We start from the raw sequence: 19,149 nt of genomic DNA on the forward strand, positions 1-19,149 counted from the left end.
CTAACCTAAACCTCCCCTGGCACAACTTGAGACCATGCCCTCTTGTCTTGTTGAACGTTGTCTGGGAAAAGAGACCAACGCCCACCTGGCTACACCCTCCTTTCAGGTAGTTGTAGAGAGTGATGAGGTCTCCCCTGAGCCGCCTCTTCTTCAGGCTGAACAGCCCCAGCTCCCTCAGCCCTTCCTTACAGGACTTGTGCTGGAGTCCCTTCACAGCCTCCTTGCTTTTTTTTTTACCTGCTCCAGGACCTCAATCTCCTTCCTGAACTGAGGGGCCCAGAACTGGACACAGTACTCGAGGTGTGGCCTCACCAGCGCTGAGTACAGGGGAAGAATCACTTCCTTGGACCTGCTGGCCACGCTGTTCCTGATACAGGCCAGGATGCCATTGGCCTTCTTGGCCACCTGGGCACACTGCTGGCTCATGTTCAGCTTCCTGTCAATCCAGACTCCCAGGTCCCTTTCTGCCTGGCTGCTCTCCAACCACTCTGTGCCCAGCCTGGAGCTCCCCATGGGGTTGTTGTGGCCAAAGTGCAGGACCCGGCACTTGGCCGTGTTGAACCTCATCCCGTTGGAATCAGCCTAACTCTCCAGTCTGTCCAGGTCCCTCTGCAGAGCCCTCCTGCCTTCCAGCGAATCGACACTTCCCCCCAGCTTAGTGTCATCTGCAAATTTGCTGATGTTGGACTCAATCCCCTCATCTAAATCGTCAATAAAGATATTGAACAGACCTGGGCCCAACACTGATCCCTGGGGGACACCACTAGTGACCAGCCACCAACTGGATGCAGCACCGTTCAGCACCACTCTCTGGGCCCGGCCCTCCAGCCAGTTCCTAATCCATGTTCAGGATTCCTAAATCTAAGTTTAGTTCCTAATCCAAATTTAGGATTCCTAATCCTAAACTTCATGCGGTTTGCTCAAGTCCACCTCTCAACCCTATCCAGGTCCCTCTGGATGGCATCTCTTCTCTCCACGTCACCAACAAAGATGTTAATCAGCACCAGTCCAAGTACCTCCATTCCTTGAGGAATGCCAGTTGTGACTGGTGTCCATTTTAAAATTGAGCTGTTCACCACTCGTGTGATGGGGACATGGGCCAAGGGGCTTCCCAAGGCCTGCCTTCTTGCCATGGCCTGGCTACCTTGGCTCGCATGTCAGGGAGGGAGTGTGCAGCAGGACTCCTTCTCCTCCTCTAGGTGGTCACTCTCATCACAGCCGGGAGGGGGCCTGCAAGCCAGCCCGTCCCAGAGGACTCACTAGGGTCTGTGGGCCACCCCAGAAGGAGCCACTGTGGCATCCCAGATGCGCATGTATCTCACTGAGGATGGGGGTATGCAGCTGCCCCTTGGCACAAGCGTGGGACACTTTGATGGCTGTAGCTTCTCATGAGGCTGTGGAGCCAGAAGAACTGAGCATGCCAGAACCCTGTGCAGCCCCAGCCCCAGCCTCAGCCTGGCATCACCCAGAGCCAGCACCCCCTCTTGTCCCATGAGGACACACTGATGGTAGGGCTGGCCCTGGAAGGCAAGGGGCAAGGCAGAATCCTCCCAAATCTTGTGCTGCTATGCCAGATGCCCAGTGCCCTCAGGGCACCCTGTGCCCCCCTGCTGGGACCATGGTGCCCCAACAGGCTACAAACACTCTCCTTTCTCTACACAGACTGTGGTGGGCTCACCCCAGCTGACTGATGCCCAGCCAGTCCCCAGGCAATGGCTACTTTGGGAAGACCAGACCCCAGCCTTTATTGCAGAGCTTGATGTTGCATGGCATTAGTGTCCTCTGGGGTCTCCTTTCCCTGCTGTATCCCCCTCCCAGCCTCCTGCCTACCCATGCAGCCTCCTCACTCCAGGACACACAGAGAGGAAGCCAGAAAACCTCAGGGCTCTGCAAGTGCTGCTCAGTGTCAGGGAAATCATGGAGGTGTTTCCAAGGCTGGCTGGGCCCAAATGTAAAATACGATGTCAAGTGGGACGGCTGGTGCCTCTTCCTGCATCCTGCCCCCTGGTAGCTCCCTCTGTGATGTCACAGCTGTGACCTCACACCGCGTGGGGCCAGCAGGCTGGCACCCTCCACCACACAGAACCGTGCTCTCAACCTCCTGCCTGGAAAGAGCTGCCTGCATCCTTGGGGCTGTGTGCCTGTGGCACTGTCACCAGAACAGCCCATTTAGGCGCTGGTCCAAGTGGCCTCTCCTGGGCAGGCAGCAGTCCTGCAGCAGAAGAAAGACACACAAGCTTACAGAGAAGCTTCATTTCCTGCCAAAATGAGGAGAAGAAGCGCTCCTGCAAGAATGCAAAGTGATGCCCAGTCAAGAAGAGCCAGGAGCAACACGGAAGAACACGCAGCTCGGGCCATTCGGGTCCTGCAGAATAGGTACGAGGGTTTGTTCCTCTCAGGAACATCAGGGGGGGGGTGGGACCCCCAGAACCTAAAGGAGGTCCTGGGGGGGCACAATGGAGAAGCTGCAAGCACTGTGGGCAGCTCAGCGGTGCCAGAGCTTGGGAAACCTGCCATGAGTGGGCAGCTTCTAGGGTGAGGTTGGTGCTGTTTGGGTCAGGGGACAGATGGTGAGAAGCTGCTGTGCCATCCCACTCTGCTGCTCTTCTGCTCCCCTGTCCCACCACAAGGGGGCCATCTCCTGGCAGGCTTCCTCTGGGAGCCTGTATTGTGGCCATGGCCTTGGCATGCATAGCATGGAGATGGTGAAAAGCCGTGCTCCCTCTTTTTTCCCCCATAGGCGCACCCCCTCTCCGGAAGAGCAGGGGACCAGGTGGGAAGGGCCAGCAGTGTCCATCCACACCACAGGAAGATATCAGTGTAAGTTTATGGCTTCCTGTCAGCCCACATTTGAACCATGAGCCTTCCTGGCTCAGTCAGGACCCATGGCCCTGCAGAACCAGCCTCGTCGTGGCCCAAGGGAGGCCTGAAGCCACCTTGCCTGTGTGAACATGGGGAGCTGGCTGCCAGGGCCATGAGTCTGTGGAATACTGTAGCAGTCACGGGCACGCCAACATGGTAGTAGTGTCTGAGATTCTAAAGCCTTGTGCCAGCTTCCTTTGTGCCCTGCCAGTTAGGGGTTGCTCCCTGGCCCTCCCATCCCTTCTGACATGGAGCACCCAGCTGCTCCCCTCTCCAAGGTATAAACCTGGCCCTGCCCCACAGGGGTGGAGTTCATAGGACCAGCATCTGCCTCCACGCAGGGGTCTGGCACATGCCCTGATGGGAGTCCTCAAGAAGGGTCCTCAGGCTTTTCTCTGCTTTCTTTGCTCAGGGCTGGTCTTCAGCGTGGCATGCATCCTAACAATGGCCGTGCTCTCCCTCCAGAGATGCCTCAGCACAGCCATCTCCACCCTGTGCGTACAACATGTTCAGAGCAGCCATGGATATGGGGGGTGCCAGTGGGTGAAGGCGAGCAAGGGGAAGCTGGAGGTGCTCCCCAGCAGGAGGCCCCCTGACTCCTCTGAAAACTGGGGCTTTTCAGCTTGAGGCAGTGCCCCTGCGCAGGACTCTGCCCTTGAGCACTGCTGACACCAGGACTTGCTCTTTTTCAGGAAAGAGATGATCCTCCTGAAAAAGAAGAGGTGCTTGACAATCCTCTTTTTGATAAGCCTAAGTATTCTCGGTGAGTGCTGGCCTGCTGTCAGCAGACACACAGAGGTGCAAGGTGTGAGTTTCAGCATAAGGAAGAGGTTCTGGAGGATCTGTGGGGCCCTTCCAGCTGCCCCCTTTGTGGGTCATGAGATGCTCAGTGCACGCAGGGGAAATGGGGCGTAGCTGTGGGGTGCAAAGCACACCTGGGAACCAGGGCTGTGCAGAGCCCTGAGGAAAGAGTCTCCCAGCCTGGAACTGTGACCTCACTCTGCACCCCCTCCCCGTGTCCTCATTCAGCCCCTTGCCACCCCGGTGCAGGAGGTGTCTGTGGCTACAGGGACTGTTAGACCCCAGTCAAGTAAATCTCTCTCTGTGCTGGGAATTACAGCTGGTGCCTGCTGCGAGGCCTTGCTGCTGATGTGGAGGCTGCAGGCAAAGGATTTGGCAGAGGTCAGTGGCCCAAGGAAAGTCCTGCAAAGGAGAAGTGCTGGCGGTGGGTGGGTGAATAGCCTCGTCTTCTGATCCCAGAGGGTGACCCAGAGAAGTGGCAGCAGCTGGCTATGGAAAGCTGTGGAGCTCAGAGAGCCTTTCTCTTTCAGATGCTGATGCAACATCCTGAAGCTCAGTGGAAGTCCCCAGGGTAAGAGGCCTCTCCTCTCTCCATACTGGCAGCACCTTTGGTGGGGCACCAGCAGGCACTCCCTTGCTTTTTGCACTCACTTGCACAGCTCCCAGGCCTTTTGTCTTTAGCTCCTGCTGGGGCCAGGGCCTTTTGCTAAACCTGGAGGGGGAGAGAAGCACTTGCAAAGTGGGGAAAGAAAAGGGAGCTCCAACACCTCTGTCCCTCCTGCTCCCCCAGGGCTTGGAGGCTCCAGGAGGGGCTGGGCAGCTCTCTGACAAGATCTACTTTTCTCTGTCTGCAGGAACATGCTCACTGAGTGCCAGGAGCATGTTCCCCATGAGATGCAACAGCTGAGGCATGAGGTGTCACACATGGCTGCAGAGATCATTGCTATGAAGAAGGTGATGCTCCACTTTGGCAAAGGGGGCAGAGATAAGAACAGGACCCTGCACACCCTTCTTGGGCCAGTTGGTGTGGGGGCTTTTTCCACTCAGCCCACACATCCCTCCCTTGCCAGGTGCTGCTGGTTGAGCTTCTACTATGTAAAGCCCCTTCTCCTGGCCAGGCCTGAAGTGGCTGTGTTTCCCCTGTTCATTTGTGTCTTTCCTAGGAAGCTCAGGAAATGCAAGAGGCCATGTCTGCAACCACGTGGATTTCTGACTGGGCTCTGAAAAGTGCAGGTATGGTCAAAGCTCAGGTCCAGGCAGGTGGCTCTTTCTCACTTGGCTCCTGCTTGGCATTCCTGAGAGCAGCCTGTGCTACAGACTCTGCTCTCTGAGGCAGAAGGAGGTGGGAACCAAACTACAGGGCCCAAGAGCAGGGCTGTGGCAGAGCAGGTCCCTTGGGCCCACCCCAGCTCTGCTGTCAGACCCCACACTGGTGCCCTGGCCATCCCCCTGGCAGCATTTCTGCCCTCTCCTGGGCTGTGGACCTTTCCTGGGGAACAAAAGTGTATGGCTGAGTTACCCTCTGCTGTCTGTGCATCAGGGCCTTTGCTTGGGTCTGCTGCCATTCCTGTGCAGCCATCTCCCAGCACCCACAGACCTTCTCTTTGTGTGGCTGAGATGCCATCACCAGGCACTGGGATCCCCTCCTTGTCCTGGGGCACCACAGGGGTGCTGGGTGCTGTGGTCTGTGTAGGGCTGGCAGGAAGCCTTAGAAGTTGGTCCTCTGAGTGTGGCTCAGCTCACACTCAGCTACTCTCTTCTTTCAGGGGCTTGCGTTGATCTGCAGAGATTGTCCAGCACTTCATGGCTGTGCAGGGTGCTTGGGCTCCGGTGTACTGTCCCAGTCCAGGACACCTTTGTGCAGGTACAGTAGCAGAAACCATCACTGCTGCTTCTCTTCCCACTTAGATAAAAACTGGGGGCAAGCACTGGGGCATCCCCCTCAGGCCAGTGGCATTGCTCAAGGGCATGGCACTGGTGTGATGCCTGGCACCTGTGGTCTCTCACCGGGCTTGTCCCTCTGGAAAGGAAAATCTGCTCTCAGAAGGGGTCTGAGCTGAGTAAGCTGAGCTGAGCTGAGCTGAGCTGAGCTGAGCTTCCTGCTCACTGTACCTGCTCACTCCTGGGTGTTGCAGTGACCCATTTCCCTGCCACAGCTCTGACTGTCCCTTTTCCAAAGGGGCAGGGGAGGTTGCAAAGCTGCTGGCCAAAAAAGAGGTTTCTTGAAAGCCCTGACTCCAGGACAGGGTATAAGATGCTTCCCCCTGGCTGGAAGGTTTTCCTCTCTTCCTTTTCGTGGGCTGGGAAGATGTCCAGGCACTTCTGTCCGCTTCCCAACATGGGATTCATTTTGAGTATAAGCAGAGCCCATGGACACAGTGCCTCCTGTGCTCTGGCTGCAGGCATGCGCCGTGGCCCCCATCACACCCGCCTCTTCATTGTTCTTGCCCTCTGCTTTCAGCCGGACTTCTCCCCGGGATACTGCTGGCCTTTCCAGGGGACTGAGACCGAGGTGCTCATCCGGTTGCCTGTACAAATACAGCCGATGGCCATCACCTTACAGCACACCTCCAGCACAGCTGCTCCACCAGGGATTCGTGGTAGTGCCCCCCGAGATTTCAGTGTCTATGTAAGTCTCTGCCAGGCACTGGGGGCTGGGAGCTGCCCATGGGGAAAAGCTGTAACAGGGACTTGGTGCTCTCTGCATGTCTGCTGAGATCCATGTGCTCTCAAGCACTGCCCTTCCCTTCCCTAAGGGGACACGTCAAGGGACACTCCGGGTAGTGTCACCCTTCCCAACACTTGCTTAGAGCGTTTTGGCCCGGCCCTACGGGGGCCCTGAGCAATACACAAGGAGGAGACTCAGCCCTCCTACATCCTATGCCAGACTGCACTGGAGCAGCAGGGGTGTGGTGCAGATGACAGGCCTGGATCTGGCACTGGCATTTCCTTGTGGTCAAGTGGAGCCTCACCTGCTCTCCTATGCTTTATCTCCAAGGGACTGGATGAGGAAGGCAAGGACAAAACTCTGCTGGGCACATTCACCTATGCCATGCAGGAGGAGCTGACCCAGACCTTCCCTCTGCAGGTGCAGCAAGTGGGTGTGGGCAAGAGGCCAGGGCAGAAATGCTGCTTTGCCAGGCCCAGCCACAGCCTAGAGAAACATTGGTAGGACCATGTGGCATCTGGCAGGCTGGCAAAAGCAAAAATAAGGCTGCAGTGGCCCCACAACTGCTTGGGTCCCTGGCACTGCCTGGCTGCACCCACCAGGCAGACAGTGGCAGGGAGGATGCCCAAGCACCTTGCCCCAGCACCTGCAAACTTCAGGCTTCCACAGCTGCCTGGCACATTTTCTGAGGCCAGACACAGGGCTCCTTGGCTACCTGGGTGGGAGAAAGGAAGGAGGGAGAAACTGCCTGTCCATCTGGGGTGGGAGGTGATCCCAGAACAGGAGCTCAGCTGGGAGAGGAAGATGTGCAGACCCTGCTCTCCCTCTCTGCACCCCAGGAATGACACTGCTTTTTTATGTGATTTCTTTGCAGCTTGGGATCCCCGGAGCCTTTCGGTTTCTGCAACTTGACGTACGGAGCAACTGGGGAAAACCAAGATATACCTGCATCTATCGAGTGCAGGTGCATGGGAAGAGTGTGGGAAGGAAAGCCATGAGTTAGGCAACAACAGCAACAAGTGGGGGCCTTCCGTCATGGAGAAACAGTGCAGAGGTTGGTGGCTGTTTGTTTGGTGCAGAGCAGTGCCATTTCAGAGTTCCTCTCAAAACTGCCAACTTCTGCCTTTCACAGTCTGGGGCCTTCTTCGGGCTTTCTGCTCTCTGCCCATCACTGGCAGAGATGATGAAGAGCAAAAGGAGATGACTCTCATGTAGCCTTTCCTTGCCTAAGTTCCTCGATGAAATCCTTTGGCACGAGGGCTGCTCCCCCACCTCAACTCTGGAAGTGGTCATCAGAGCCTGGCAGTTCTTGGGTGTGGTCATCTCTAAAGCATCTCTAAAGGGCCCCCTTCCATTCTGGGGATACCTTGCCTCTGGGGGCTGGGCTGAGAGATGGAATGAGAATGAGAGATGTTCTCTATTAACCCCTGTTCCTTTCCCCACAGGTCTGTAGGGATCACAGGCAGATGAATGGACAGCATAGCATCCTCTCAGGATACTCTTGCTGTCCTGCCCTTGCCATGTGAGCACACTCAGGATGAACCTCTCCATCATTTTTCCAGGCACCCAGGCTGTATTTCCCTGGATCCTCCTTCTTGACAAGCGTCCAGTCATCTAGGACCTCTCATGTTAACCAAGACTGGTGATAAGGTCTGATTAATAAAGATGAGGCAAAGAAGGCATGAAGTATTTCAGACTTTTCCTTATCCTTAGGTGACAAAAGCTCTACTTCACTAGGCCTTGGGCAGCTTCCTCCAATGGGACCCGTTTTAAGTGGTGTTTGGACTAGGGGACCACCAGAGATCCATCTCAAGCTGAACGACTTTGTGATTCTCATGCAAAGCTGGATTTAAAGAAGGAAACTTGTTGCATACTAACATGTTTGTGGAAGCAGTTAAAATACATACAACTTAAATATAAGGCTGGTAAAACCTATGCACACTGGAACAGGACTGTGGAATACAAGACCAGGTCCGAGGCAAACCTGAGTTCTTCTACAGAGCTATCACTTTAGCCTGGAGGTACTGACCACCTGATAAAGTTTCTCTCTCTCTAAACCAGGCAAATAGAACACTGTCCTAGTAGTTATTAGTGTATTGAGGAATTCAGGTGGAACACTTTACTGGCTAAACCAAAGGGTTAATCTATGAAACCCCAGAAAGCCCTTCTGCTAACTTCAGTGACTGACAAGTGTCTGATGGACCTAAGTCATGGCATGACAGACAATCACTGCCATATCATCAGGTCCTTCAGTTTACTGGCCTGTGGTTAAGTGAAACCAGTCCCAAGGATTTCAGAATGAAGCAGAACAACTGTCTCAGCCATATGAAATAAACTGCCCACACATTCATTACCAAGTAAAGAAGGATAAAGACTGGTTTATGACAAAAAGGGGAGGGTATAAATGGCTTTTACATTTTTATAGTATCTCAATGTGTCTTTGAATTATTTGTTTGCAATACCTTTTGCTTTTCTAAAAGTTAACTAAATGACCTGATTTCCATCAGCTGTGAGTTTGACAGGCTAATTACACAGTAAACATAAAAGCTTCCATATTTTCAAGTTTGTTGTTAAATTTGTTAATTTTCTGCTGGTCTAGTAGTTCAAGACAGGATAGACAAAAATGTTGATTTTAATAATAACATAAATTCAACTTCTTAATGCAATACAAGTAATTTTGGTATTTGCAAATCTGACTAGAAATGGTGGCCTGGTCTCATTTCCTGCTTTGCACTCAGCAGACAGCTGGTTCAGCCTTGGTGGTTGCTGATAACTTTCTCTTCTGAGGTGGTTAAAGAAGGATCTTGTCCTTGGGTACTTTCCATAGCTTTTATCCTTTTTCACTGATGTCTTGCATTGTTAGTGACTTCTTCATTTTGGTGATGCAAATCTTTGATTCCTTGCTCTGTTTTGACCCTTGGAAAGAAATTCACTGTTATACACCTGCCTGAGTAAAACTGTCATTTGCCACTCCCTGCAAATAAAACTAAGCTCTAAACAGAAATACGTCCAGTAGGATTTGACCATGTGATACCAAAAGTTGGATCTTTGTAAGGGCAAAATGAAAGAATCTCTGATTCTACCTTGGAGTTTGGAAAATTCAAAAGCAGAAAGATCACATGGCCTCTTATATCCTATCACCTATCACATTATCTCAGTTGTACAACTCCTCATCTAGGGCTCAGTCCTGAAAGGTTGTTCCCTGTTGTTTGTAGGGTTATCGTGAGAACTTTTTGAATTAATTACTGCAAAAGTTAGTCTGCAAGAAGGATGCTTCTCTCAGTTCTAACCCACTCTAAAGATGCAGTGAACTCAGACTAATTACATTCAAGTCAGTTTCATGGCACAATCTGATCCTTAATAGTGAAGAGGGGGATGAAAATGAAATAATTTTAGAGTGCTATTGCTGCTCTAGGAAACAATGAACCATAGCAAGAATGGGCAGTGGAAGGATGTACAAAGATACGAAAATGAAAGACCCCCAAGAAATGCATGAGGACAGAGTGAAAAAAACACTGTACTTGGGAGAAAGAAAATGGACAAAACCAGCATCCTCAAAGGCAACTGGTAGAAAGAAACCTGAAAATCTTTAAGGCACCTGGCTCTTTTGCATAATCTATGGATGGAGGTACAAAACATAAAATTTTGCTGATAGGGCTTCTAATCTGCCTATGCAGAGGGATTATTCTCACTGTCTGTGACTTAACAGATGTGATTGCTAGGGAAAAGCACATAGTTGGTACATTCTCCAAGGCACCATTGCAAACCATTTGAATTTCAACAAAGCCAAGTGCAAGGTCCTGCATGTGGGTTGGGGTAATCCCAAACTGAAATACAACTTGGGGGATGAAGGTATTGAAAACATCCCTTAGGAGAAAGACTTGCAGGCAATGTGCTCTTGAAGCCCAGACAGCCAACCATATCCTGGGCTGCATCAAAAGAAATGGGGCCAGCAGGTCAAAAGAGGTGACTATACCCCTCTACTCTGCTCTTGTGAGACCCTTACCTGTTCAGTTCTGGGGTGCCCAACATAAGAAGGTTGTGGATCTGATAGACCAAGTCCAGAGGAAGCCCACAAAGATGATCATGGGGCTGGAGCACCTTTCCCATGAAGACAGATTCTGAGAGTTGGGCTTGTTCATCGTGGGGTAGGCTCTGGGGAGACCTTATAGCAGCCTTCCAGCACCAGAAGGGAGCCTACAGGAAACCAGAGGATGGACAAGGGCATGTAGTGATAAAATGAGGGGTATATTTGAGTGTAGTATTTAATTAAAACTATGGAAGGAGTGACTCATAAAAGCTGCTACTTTGAATATTATATGTGCTCAGTCTGATTGTTTTGCTCACAGAAGTCACAATTCATGCATGTTCAAGCTGTGCAACCTGGGAAAAAATGTGGTAAGCATAATGTTTCAATGATTTTAGGAAAGAGAAAGAGAAAGTGAAAGAACAGAAGTTAGAGAGGTATAAAACAGAAATTCACAGGTCCTGAATCCAGCGCTGGCCCAGTCAATGGGGGAGGGTTGATGTCATGCATGCAGGAGGGACATGGAGCTGTGGAAGCCAATTCAGAAGAAGTATTTGAAGATGATCAAAGGACATCTCTCATACAAGGACAGGCTGAGGGGGTTGGTGTTGTTCAGCCTGGAGAAGAGAAGGCTCTGGGAAAAATTTCTAGCAGCCTTCCAGTACCTGAAGGGGCCTACAGGAAAGCTGGAGAAGGACTTTTTGCAGAAGCAGGTAATGATAGAACAAGGGGTAATGGTTTTAAATTGAAAGAGTGTAGATTTAGGTTAGACAGTAGGAAGAAATACTGTAGTGTGAGAGTGGTGAGACACTGGACCAGGTTGCCCAGAGGAGCTTTGGATGTCCCCTCCTTGGAAGTGTTCAAGACCAGGCTAGGTGGAGTTTTGAGCATCCTGGCCTAGTGGGAGGTGTCACTGCCCATGCAGGGGGTTGTAACTACCTAATCTTTAAAGTCCTTTCTAACACAAACCATTCTGTGATTCTGTGATCCTGTAGTCTCCAGCAGGTGTTGTGGGGACAGCCACCAAATGCCTACCAAGATGCTCTCTCACTCTCCTTGCTCACTCTCAACTCTGAAGAAACTGTTTACCAGGGAGAACCTCCATCCCCCACTGGATGCAGGAGGAAACTCTGACAAAGGATGTGGAAAAGGCTGAGGTGCCTAATTAATTCTTTGCCTCAGGCTTTAGCAATAAGATTGGTTATAAAGAAGAAACCAAACTCCCTAAGCTAGGACACAGGTACAAGGAGCAGAATGACCTCCCCACATCCAGGAGGAGATGGTCAGTGACTTGCTACACCATACAGACATCCACAAATCTATGGGACTGGATGGGATGCACCCAAGAGTGCTGAAAGAACTGTCAGAGGTGCTCACCAAGCCATTTACCATCATCTACCTGTAGTCCTGGCTGACTGGAGAGTACCAGCAGGCTGGAAATCAGCTGATGTAACCCCCGTGTATAAGAGGGGACAGAAGGATGGTCTGGGAAATTACAGGCCTGTTAGTTTGACGTCAGTACTGGGGAAGGTGATGGAGCAGCTCATCCTGAATACCATTATGGGGTACATAGAGAACAACCAGGTGATCTTGACCAGTCAGCATGGGTTCATGCAGGGCAGATCCTGTTTGACTAATCTGATCTCTTATGACAGGGTGACCTGCTTGTTGGACAAGGGAAGGGCTGTGGATGTTCTCTACCTTGACTTCAGCAAGGTCTTTGACACAGTTTCCCACAGCATTCTCCTGGAGAAGTTGGCTGCTCGTGGCTTGGATGTGCACACCCTTCACTGGAAATAAACTTTGGCCAGATCCAAAGAGGTGTGGCCAATGGAGTTAAACCCAGCTGGCGCCCAGCCACAAGTGGTGTCTCCCAGGGCTCAGTGCTGGGGCTCTCCTGTTTAACATCTTTACTGATGATTTGGATGGGGGGACAGAGTGCACCCTCACTAAGTTTGCAGACAACACTAAGCTGGGTGGAAGCATCCATCTGCCTGAGGGTAGGGAGGCTCTGCAGAGGGATCTCGACAGGCTTTATTGATGGGCTGAGGCCAACTGTGTGAGTTTCAACAATGTCAAATACTGGGTCCTGCACTTGGGCCACAACCACCCCCAGCAGCCCTACAGGCTTGGGGAGGAGTGGCTGGAGAGCTGCCAGGCAGGGAGGGACCAGGAGGTGCTGACTGACAGCTGAACATGAGCCAACAGTGTGCCCAGGTGGCCAAGGCGGCAAACAGCATCCTGGCCTGCATAAGGAACAATGTGATCAGCAGGAGAAAGGTGATCTTACCCTTGTACTCAGCCTTGGTGAGGCTGCAGCTCAAGTACTTTGTGCAGTTTTGGGCACCACAGTATAGGAAGGACATTGAGGTGATGGAAAGGGTGCAGAGAAGGGCAATCAGGCTCTTATGAGAAGAGGCTGAAGGAGCTGAGGCTGTTCAGCTTGGAGAAGAGGAGGCTGAGGGGAGACCTCATTGCTCTCTTTATCTACCTGAAAAGAGGCTATAGTAAGGCAGGGGTTGGCCTTCTCCACTGAACCTGGTGTCTAGAGATTGTTTCTCTCACATATTCTCTCTCTTCTCTTCTGGCTGCTGTTTCAAAACAGATTTTTTTTTCCGCTTCCTAAATACACCGTCACAGAGGTGCTGCCAGCATGGCTGATGGGCTCAGGCTTGGCCATCCGTGGCTATCTTGAAGCCAGCTGGAACTGGCTCTGCCAGACATGGGGGAAGCTTCTGTCAGCTCCTCACAGAAGCCCTGTGCTTTGCCATGCAAAACCAATATACTTCCAATTTTCCCTTCCCTTCTGTCCTCTTCTCTCCCCTCCGCTTCTCTCCTATATTCTCTTCTCTTTACTTTGGGAAACATCAGCTTTCAGATGACAGCTTTAGAGAAAATGTGAGTTAGGTTAGTATGGATTGAATGTCACTAGCCCAAAGGCCTCCTGAGGCACCCCGGCATGCCCCTGTCACAAATACAACATGTCCTCAACTTTTATGCTGACAAAACAGTCCAATACGTGTCACACTTGGGTCACAATTACCCGGGGTACACTGGGGAAAAAAGTGCATGGGGGTGCTCAGTAATTGCTGAAACCTAGGAATAGCTTAGCTAAACTACTGCTGGGTAGCGGAGGCGCATAGATTAACCAAACTTTCGTTTCGAAAGGCAGCAGTTCTAGGAAAACAAGCGCAGTCAGGCAACTCGGGGAAGGACGCTTTATGCCGCATCTCCAGGAGATGGTGCTGTTCTCAAGCCTGTGGCAGCTTCTCGAGGAACAGGCCCAGAGGGTCTGCCTGCCTTTTCCGGGTAAATTGAAGGTTTGCATCTTTCACAATTAAATAACCACCCATTTGATTGGGTTCCTGTGCTGCGGGAGTGCCTGTTGAAGGGCTCACATTGCTGAACTTCTCAGTCCTGTGCCATCAGCCTGCAGAGGTGCGTGCTTGGGGTGGAGGGAACCTCTAGCACCCATTTGGAGGGAATTTCTGAGCCTCCATCAGACAGGGAGACTCAAGGGAAATTTTGTGTCTTTGCTTTTCTTCAGAATCAAACCCTCGTGCCTTGTTCTAAACAAGATATTTAATCCCAGATCCATAATGGGAGTGCAACACCCAGTCAAACAGTGCCAGACTGGAAGCTTTCACCTCTGCTGAGAAATCCTCAGTCCCCATCTCAGTTCCCAAATAAAAGCCTGTGGGAACTGTTGGCTTCAGACTGGAAAGCACAGCAGGCAGTGTGCTGGGCAGGGAGCTGCTGAAAATTGCCTGAAACCATGTTGCCATTCAAAAGAGTGCATCTCAAAACCTAGCTTACCATCACCACCTGTGCAGTATTATGGGTCACTTCTGCTCTTCCAACACAGTTCCTGGGACCAGGATGTTCTTCCTCTCAATGCCAAGTGACTACTGCTCATATGAGTTACAGGCTTGTGAAGGCTCAGATCCTGTTCTCATTTTTTCCTTAGGATTCTAAACCACACAAAGAAGTGTTGTAGATGCCTATTATGGACTGTTTTTCAGGAGAGAAGCTGGTTTAGTATTCTGTTCTTAAATCAAGCAACATTTGTGACAAAGGCTTAGGTTAGGGAAAACAGCTAGAGACTCAGTTATTAAAAATACAGAAATAAGCTTTGGAACATGGATTCCAGTTCCAGGCAAGATCCCAAAATCCTGCTCCTGCTCTCAGCCTATATCCTTCTCCATCTTACTTTTTTTTTTTTTCCAGAAGAACGTCGTCACATGGAGACCTGGGTCATTTCCCCCATCCTGAGCTTAAAGACAAAGAACTTGTGGCTGGGTGGTCAAAGCAAAACTGACAAGAGGGTGGTTAAAGCAAAACTGCCGAGCACATATGGGAACTGATGTCAAACCTCCTGCCTCAAGCCATAGTGAAGACAAAGGTGTTGCCTCTCCCATTGCTCCAGCAGGTTAGTGAATCCTGACAGGCTTAGGCTTCGGGTGCAAGCTGATCCATGCAGCAGAAGGAGCCAAGAGCTTCTAGATGTGGCTGGGATAAGTCTTTCAGGCATCAGAAGAACTTAAATGTCAAAATCTTAGGTGATGGCAGGTTCAGACAGCAGACAAGGGGGCACTTAGACTGTGGATGGCACTTCTAATCTCCCTCAGACTTGGTCTTTCAGATGCAAGAAGAAAATTAACTTTTATCCTAGGGTGCTGCAAGACATTCCTAAATAAGGCACTGATCCTACTAAAGTCACTGAACTGCTCAAGCGAATCAGGTGGCAGGATCAGGTACAAATGCTGGGTTTGGTGGGGAACAAAGCCCAGAGACTTTCTTTTGCCATCAGTATTCAGGCTCTGAAGGATGGAATGTAGTTTCACCTAAAGATGAGAAGTCACAGCATTAGTTTTATTTAAAGAAAATTGCAATCTTTAAGTCCACAAATACACTTCAACAACAGCTTTTATGTAACGAAATATCTGAGAAGTTTAATTCACTATCACCTTTAAAAGAATTTAAATCATTGTTTTTGGCCGAGGAAATTTCATAAGACCCAAGTGTTCAAAGAAACATTTGCAATATGTATGGGCATCCAGTTCATGGACATTTAGGACCTCACAGTTGAGTGTTTTGGGAGGAGATAAAGAAATGGATGGTCTGGTATCCTCGTGCTCATTCCTTTGCTATTACATTTTTTGTTGCTGTTTGCTTCATACGTGCAGCAGAGATTTCTGGCTTCTGTTCCCCTAATTAAAGAACGCACTGAAGAATTAAACATATTTAATTCAGGTGCATTGTGATTTTTTTTCTTCAGCTTCTTGTAGACAAGTCCTTCAGTACTGTTGCTGGCACTAGCTTAGAAAAGCCTCTTTACCCAGGCAGACTATTTAAGCATGCACTTCATTTTTAAAATGTACTTGAGGCCTGTCGGAGTTGTGGTTAAACACTTCCCTGATTATTTCAGCTAAAGAACTGGGGTCTCTAGCTGGCTTAGATATTACTTATTGAGAAAAGTCTTGTCTGCAGAAAACTGCCTTGTCTGCAACAAGAAGCTATAAAGAGTGAGTTAGTGAATCAATGTTATTTTAGACCAGGAAGCTGCTCTGAATTACATTTTTCTGCTTTTGGAAAATTGCATTAAGCTCTGCAAATGAGCCACTGGGGATACAAGAGTGGATCATAAAAATCCATTATGATTATATTAGTTGCATTGGCTTTTAGAGTTGTAAAAAAATAGTTTCACTTCTTGGTTGAAGAGCTGCTGAAAACAGAATACTGAAGGATCTGTTATTCTGTTCTATTGCTCTTTACACCATGTACAGATATGCAAACAAAATAAGAGATTGTTTTGTGTAATGTGTTCAATATGCTTAAATTAATCCATGTAGTTTCCCCTCTGACATAAAAAATAAGGACTGCATTTGGCTCTGTGTCAACCACAGAGCAGTGGATAAATGAGCAAAGCTTTTGGTTGTTTTGGTTTGGGTTTTGTTTTGTTTAGTTTTTTGGGTTTTGGTTGTTTTTTCTTTTCTGTGACATTATGGGGAAATTAAAGAACAAATGAGTTTAGTTTTTTTTTTCATCGATGTGGCTAGCAGATGGAAAACATTATAGCCACCCCACACAAAGTTAACTTTTTATACTAAGAAATAATTAAAAGAAAATTAAATATCATCTCTATCAAAGAACCAATTGCAAAAATGGGAGGAGTTGTATAAAAAACATTTGAAGCTGATATCTGTTAAATATTATAGGTAACATTCATATGCGAGCACTGCAGCTCCAGTATTGCAATGCACATCACTAAAAGTTACAAGTGCACCTCTATAAACTGTTCAGGACCTCCTGTACCCAGAGAGTGAGGAGTTACAGGAAAGACATGGTCCTTCCCATGGCCCCCACCCCTCCTTTCCTGACTGGGCCTTTTATGACAATTTACAGTAATATTCATATTAGATTAATAAGTATATAGGACTTACATTAGAATAAATAGGACTTACGTATATGTGGAAGATCTCGATACATCTCCTGTTTTATCTATCCCAGGTATTATTCTTACAAATAGATATATTTGTATAGATAAAAATATTTGCAGAACTGTCCCTGGTTTCATTGAATCTTCACAGAGTTTCAGGTGCAGCTTACATTGAACCTGAATATCATTAAGTTCCTCTGCAAATTCCATCTAAGACTTTTCCACTGATAGCTGAAATAGGTTGATTAGCTGCAGATTTACATACAAGAAGATATGAGGTATGTGTGACACACCTATTTACAAGTTATACAAAAAAGCTCCATTCGATAAATTCAACTATACTGTCACCACTACTGCCCCCAACACTACAATAATCTAAATACTTGTGCATCTGAATGAAACAAGAGCCAGCCCAACCTTTTGAAAAAATGTGTATTTTTAATGGTTAATAATTTCTGTGTCCTGGCAGCATCTTGCTTAATAAGTCCTTATGTTATGTTTTCACAGAAAGACACAAAGCAAGACCCAGAAATAGACCAGTTAAATAACAGCAAAATATAATAGGAAAAAAAAAATCTTTGGTTTTAAGGGACCACAGGGTAGGAGGGTAAAAGTATGCAGGGTAGAAGTAACAAAAAAGTCTTTAATCAGTGCAGAATTCTTTATTCTTATGTAATAAAACATGCTGAGACAGGAGGGCCACCCTTCCTCTTGAATTCATTCTACAGTCTTATAGAAAGACTCGGTCATTCTACACAAGTGGTTTGAAATGAGTTTTAATGCACAAACTACATTTCAAGACACTTCTTGTACTGCAGTCACTTTACAGACTTCACACGTTCTCCCCATCTTTATTCTGCTAAAACCCTTGATCTCCCTGCAGTGGCAGGAGGAGTAGTTATACAGGCTGTCACCAGAAATGTGAAACAAGGCTTGCTCATAGAGCTTCTTTCCACCTCATCTGATGAAGATACTGCAGTCTTCATGCTGTACATCAGGAAATGTTGCCACCTGTTCAGCTCTGCCACTGTGAACCCGCAGGTGATGGAGTCTGATTGCACAGCCAGGTCTGACATCGAGATGCAGAGAAGAGTGAGATGCCCTGAATCACTCCTGTCCTCCCAAAGCACTGTCTGGTGTATCTCACTCGATCAGCCAGTTAAGCAAATTCAGCACAGTGTCAAAACATCACTAATTACTTCAATAAAAACTGTATCTGCTGACTCCAGCTGTTTCCAGGTGTCATTGCTTTTATCTTTCACCTTAAGCTTGTGTGAAAGTGCACCACACAGTCTCTGGCATGTTCATGGAAAGTTAAGGCTACACAGATAAAATTGCTGGTTATTTCATGACACTTTTATCAGGTGGCCAGCTTTTATGGAATACATATGAGTTTTTTAAGCTTGTGTTTATTCATTGATTTAATCAAACTGCAAAACAGTTGGTAATTTTTGATAGGGTGACAGAAATAGTCATGAACACATAGTTCATACTGAACACTAGAAATTAGCTATCCACTAGGGGACAGCAGAAATCCTACTATTGTGACAAATAATAAATAATATCCAGATATAACTCAGATAATAGGATCAAAACCAAATACATTGTGATATCTGCCAGGACTAAAATGTCTCTCAGTTTTCACTGGGGAGCAGCCCATCAAATTTGCTTAGTCTGCTGATATAACTTAAAATTGTTAAGGTCATTGAAATAAAAGTGTAATAATGAATGTTAAAATTCTTTATAAAAGTAACTTGCAGTCCCATGCTTAATTTTGTCAGAGATAAAATGCTTCCTTCCATACCACCTCGACAGACAGAGACAAATTAGTCTGGTGTGTAGATCTCTGGACAAGGGACCTAGGGCTGGATTTGCTGAAAATAAATCATCAGTATCCAGAGAGACAGAAAATTTTGAACAGTTTAGTCTGAAAATGTTTGTGAACAAAAGGGCTTTTAGAAGAATCATTCCTCTAAAACTATTCCATTAAGTCTCATGCTGTTGTTACTGGAATACATAGGAGGCAATAATTTCCCGATAAAAATTCCTGGCAAGTTCAGCTGATTCTGTGTTCAGAACTGAGACATATTCTCCATCAGAGCAAAAAAACTAAAAAGGTCACACAGCATGGCAAACATAACTCAAAGAGAGGTGACACGAGTGCTGTTGGAGTGTGGTGTTACACTCTGAGCCCTCCTTCTGCTGACACAAACCTGCTCGCCCTTTGCTCCACAGATCCCTTCCTCCAGGAAGGAATTAGTCAGGGTCTACTCATGGCCCTTTCCAATGACACTCTTTGACCAAGGTCTGCATTAATTGGTGCAATGTTTCATTGCTCTGTAATGGATGTTT

At 48.4% G+C, this 19,149-nt stretch overlaps 1 protein-coding gene across 2 annotated transcripts; it reads left to right on the forward strand.

Moving 5' to 3' along the window:
* Nucleotides 1-1,316: 1,316 nt before the first annotated feature.
* LOC139789937 (sperm-associated antigen 4 protein-like) lies at nt 1,317-8,013 on the forward strand. 2 transcript variants are annotated; one of them, XM_071731081.1, is made up of 13 exons: nt 1,317-2,376; nt 2,741-2,820; nt 3,275-3,356; nt 3,555-3,625; nt 3,983-4,044; nt 4,194-4,234; nt 4,518-4,617; nt 4,827-4,896; nt 5,430-5,527; nt 6,125-6,292; nt 6,662-6,751; nt 7,206-7,385; nt 7,777-8,013. In XM_071731081.1, exons 1-12 carry the CDS (start codon nt 2,267-2,269, stop codon nt 7,332-7,334), a joined length of 1,101 nt encoding a protein of 366 aa, XP_071587182.1. In that variant the 5' UTR covers nt 1,317-2,266; the 3' UTR covers nt 7,335-7,385; nt 7,777-8,013. The 2 variants fall into 2 exon arrangements, with proteins under 2 accessions (XP_071587182.1, XP_071587183.1); XM_071731082.1 differs by having other exon boundaries at nt 7,894-8,013.
* The last annotated feature ends 11,136 nt before the right edge of the window (nt 8,014-19,149 follow it).

Source organism: Heliangelus exortis, chromosome Z (genome assembly GCF_036169615.1).
Source record: "Heliangelus exortis chromosome Z, bHelExo1.hap1, whole genome shotgun sequence".
Classification (NCBI taxonomy): Eukaryota; Metazoa; Chordata; class Aves; order Apodiformes; family Trochilidae; genus Heliangelus; species Heliangelus exortis.

Excerpts from the sequence above, each read along its gene's own strand:
- LOC139789937 (XM_071731081.1), top strand. The coding sequence starts at position 2,267 with ATGAGGAGAAGAAGCGCTCCTGCAAGAATGCAAAGTGATGCCCAGTCA. Across the intron at positions 4,618-4,826 it reads AGATCATTGCTATGAAGAAG|GAAGCTCAGGAAATGCAAGA; the intron begins GTGATGCTCCAC and ends TGTCTTTCCTAG. Across the intron at positions 4,897-5,429 it reads CTGGGCTCTGAAAAGTGCAG|GGGCTTGCGTTGATCTGCAG; the intron begins GTATGGTCAAAG and ends CTCTTCTTTCAG.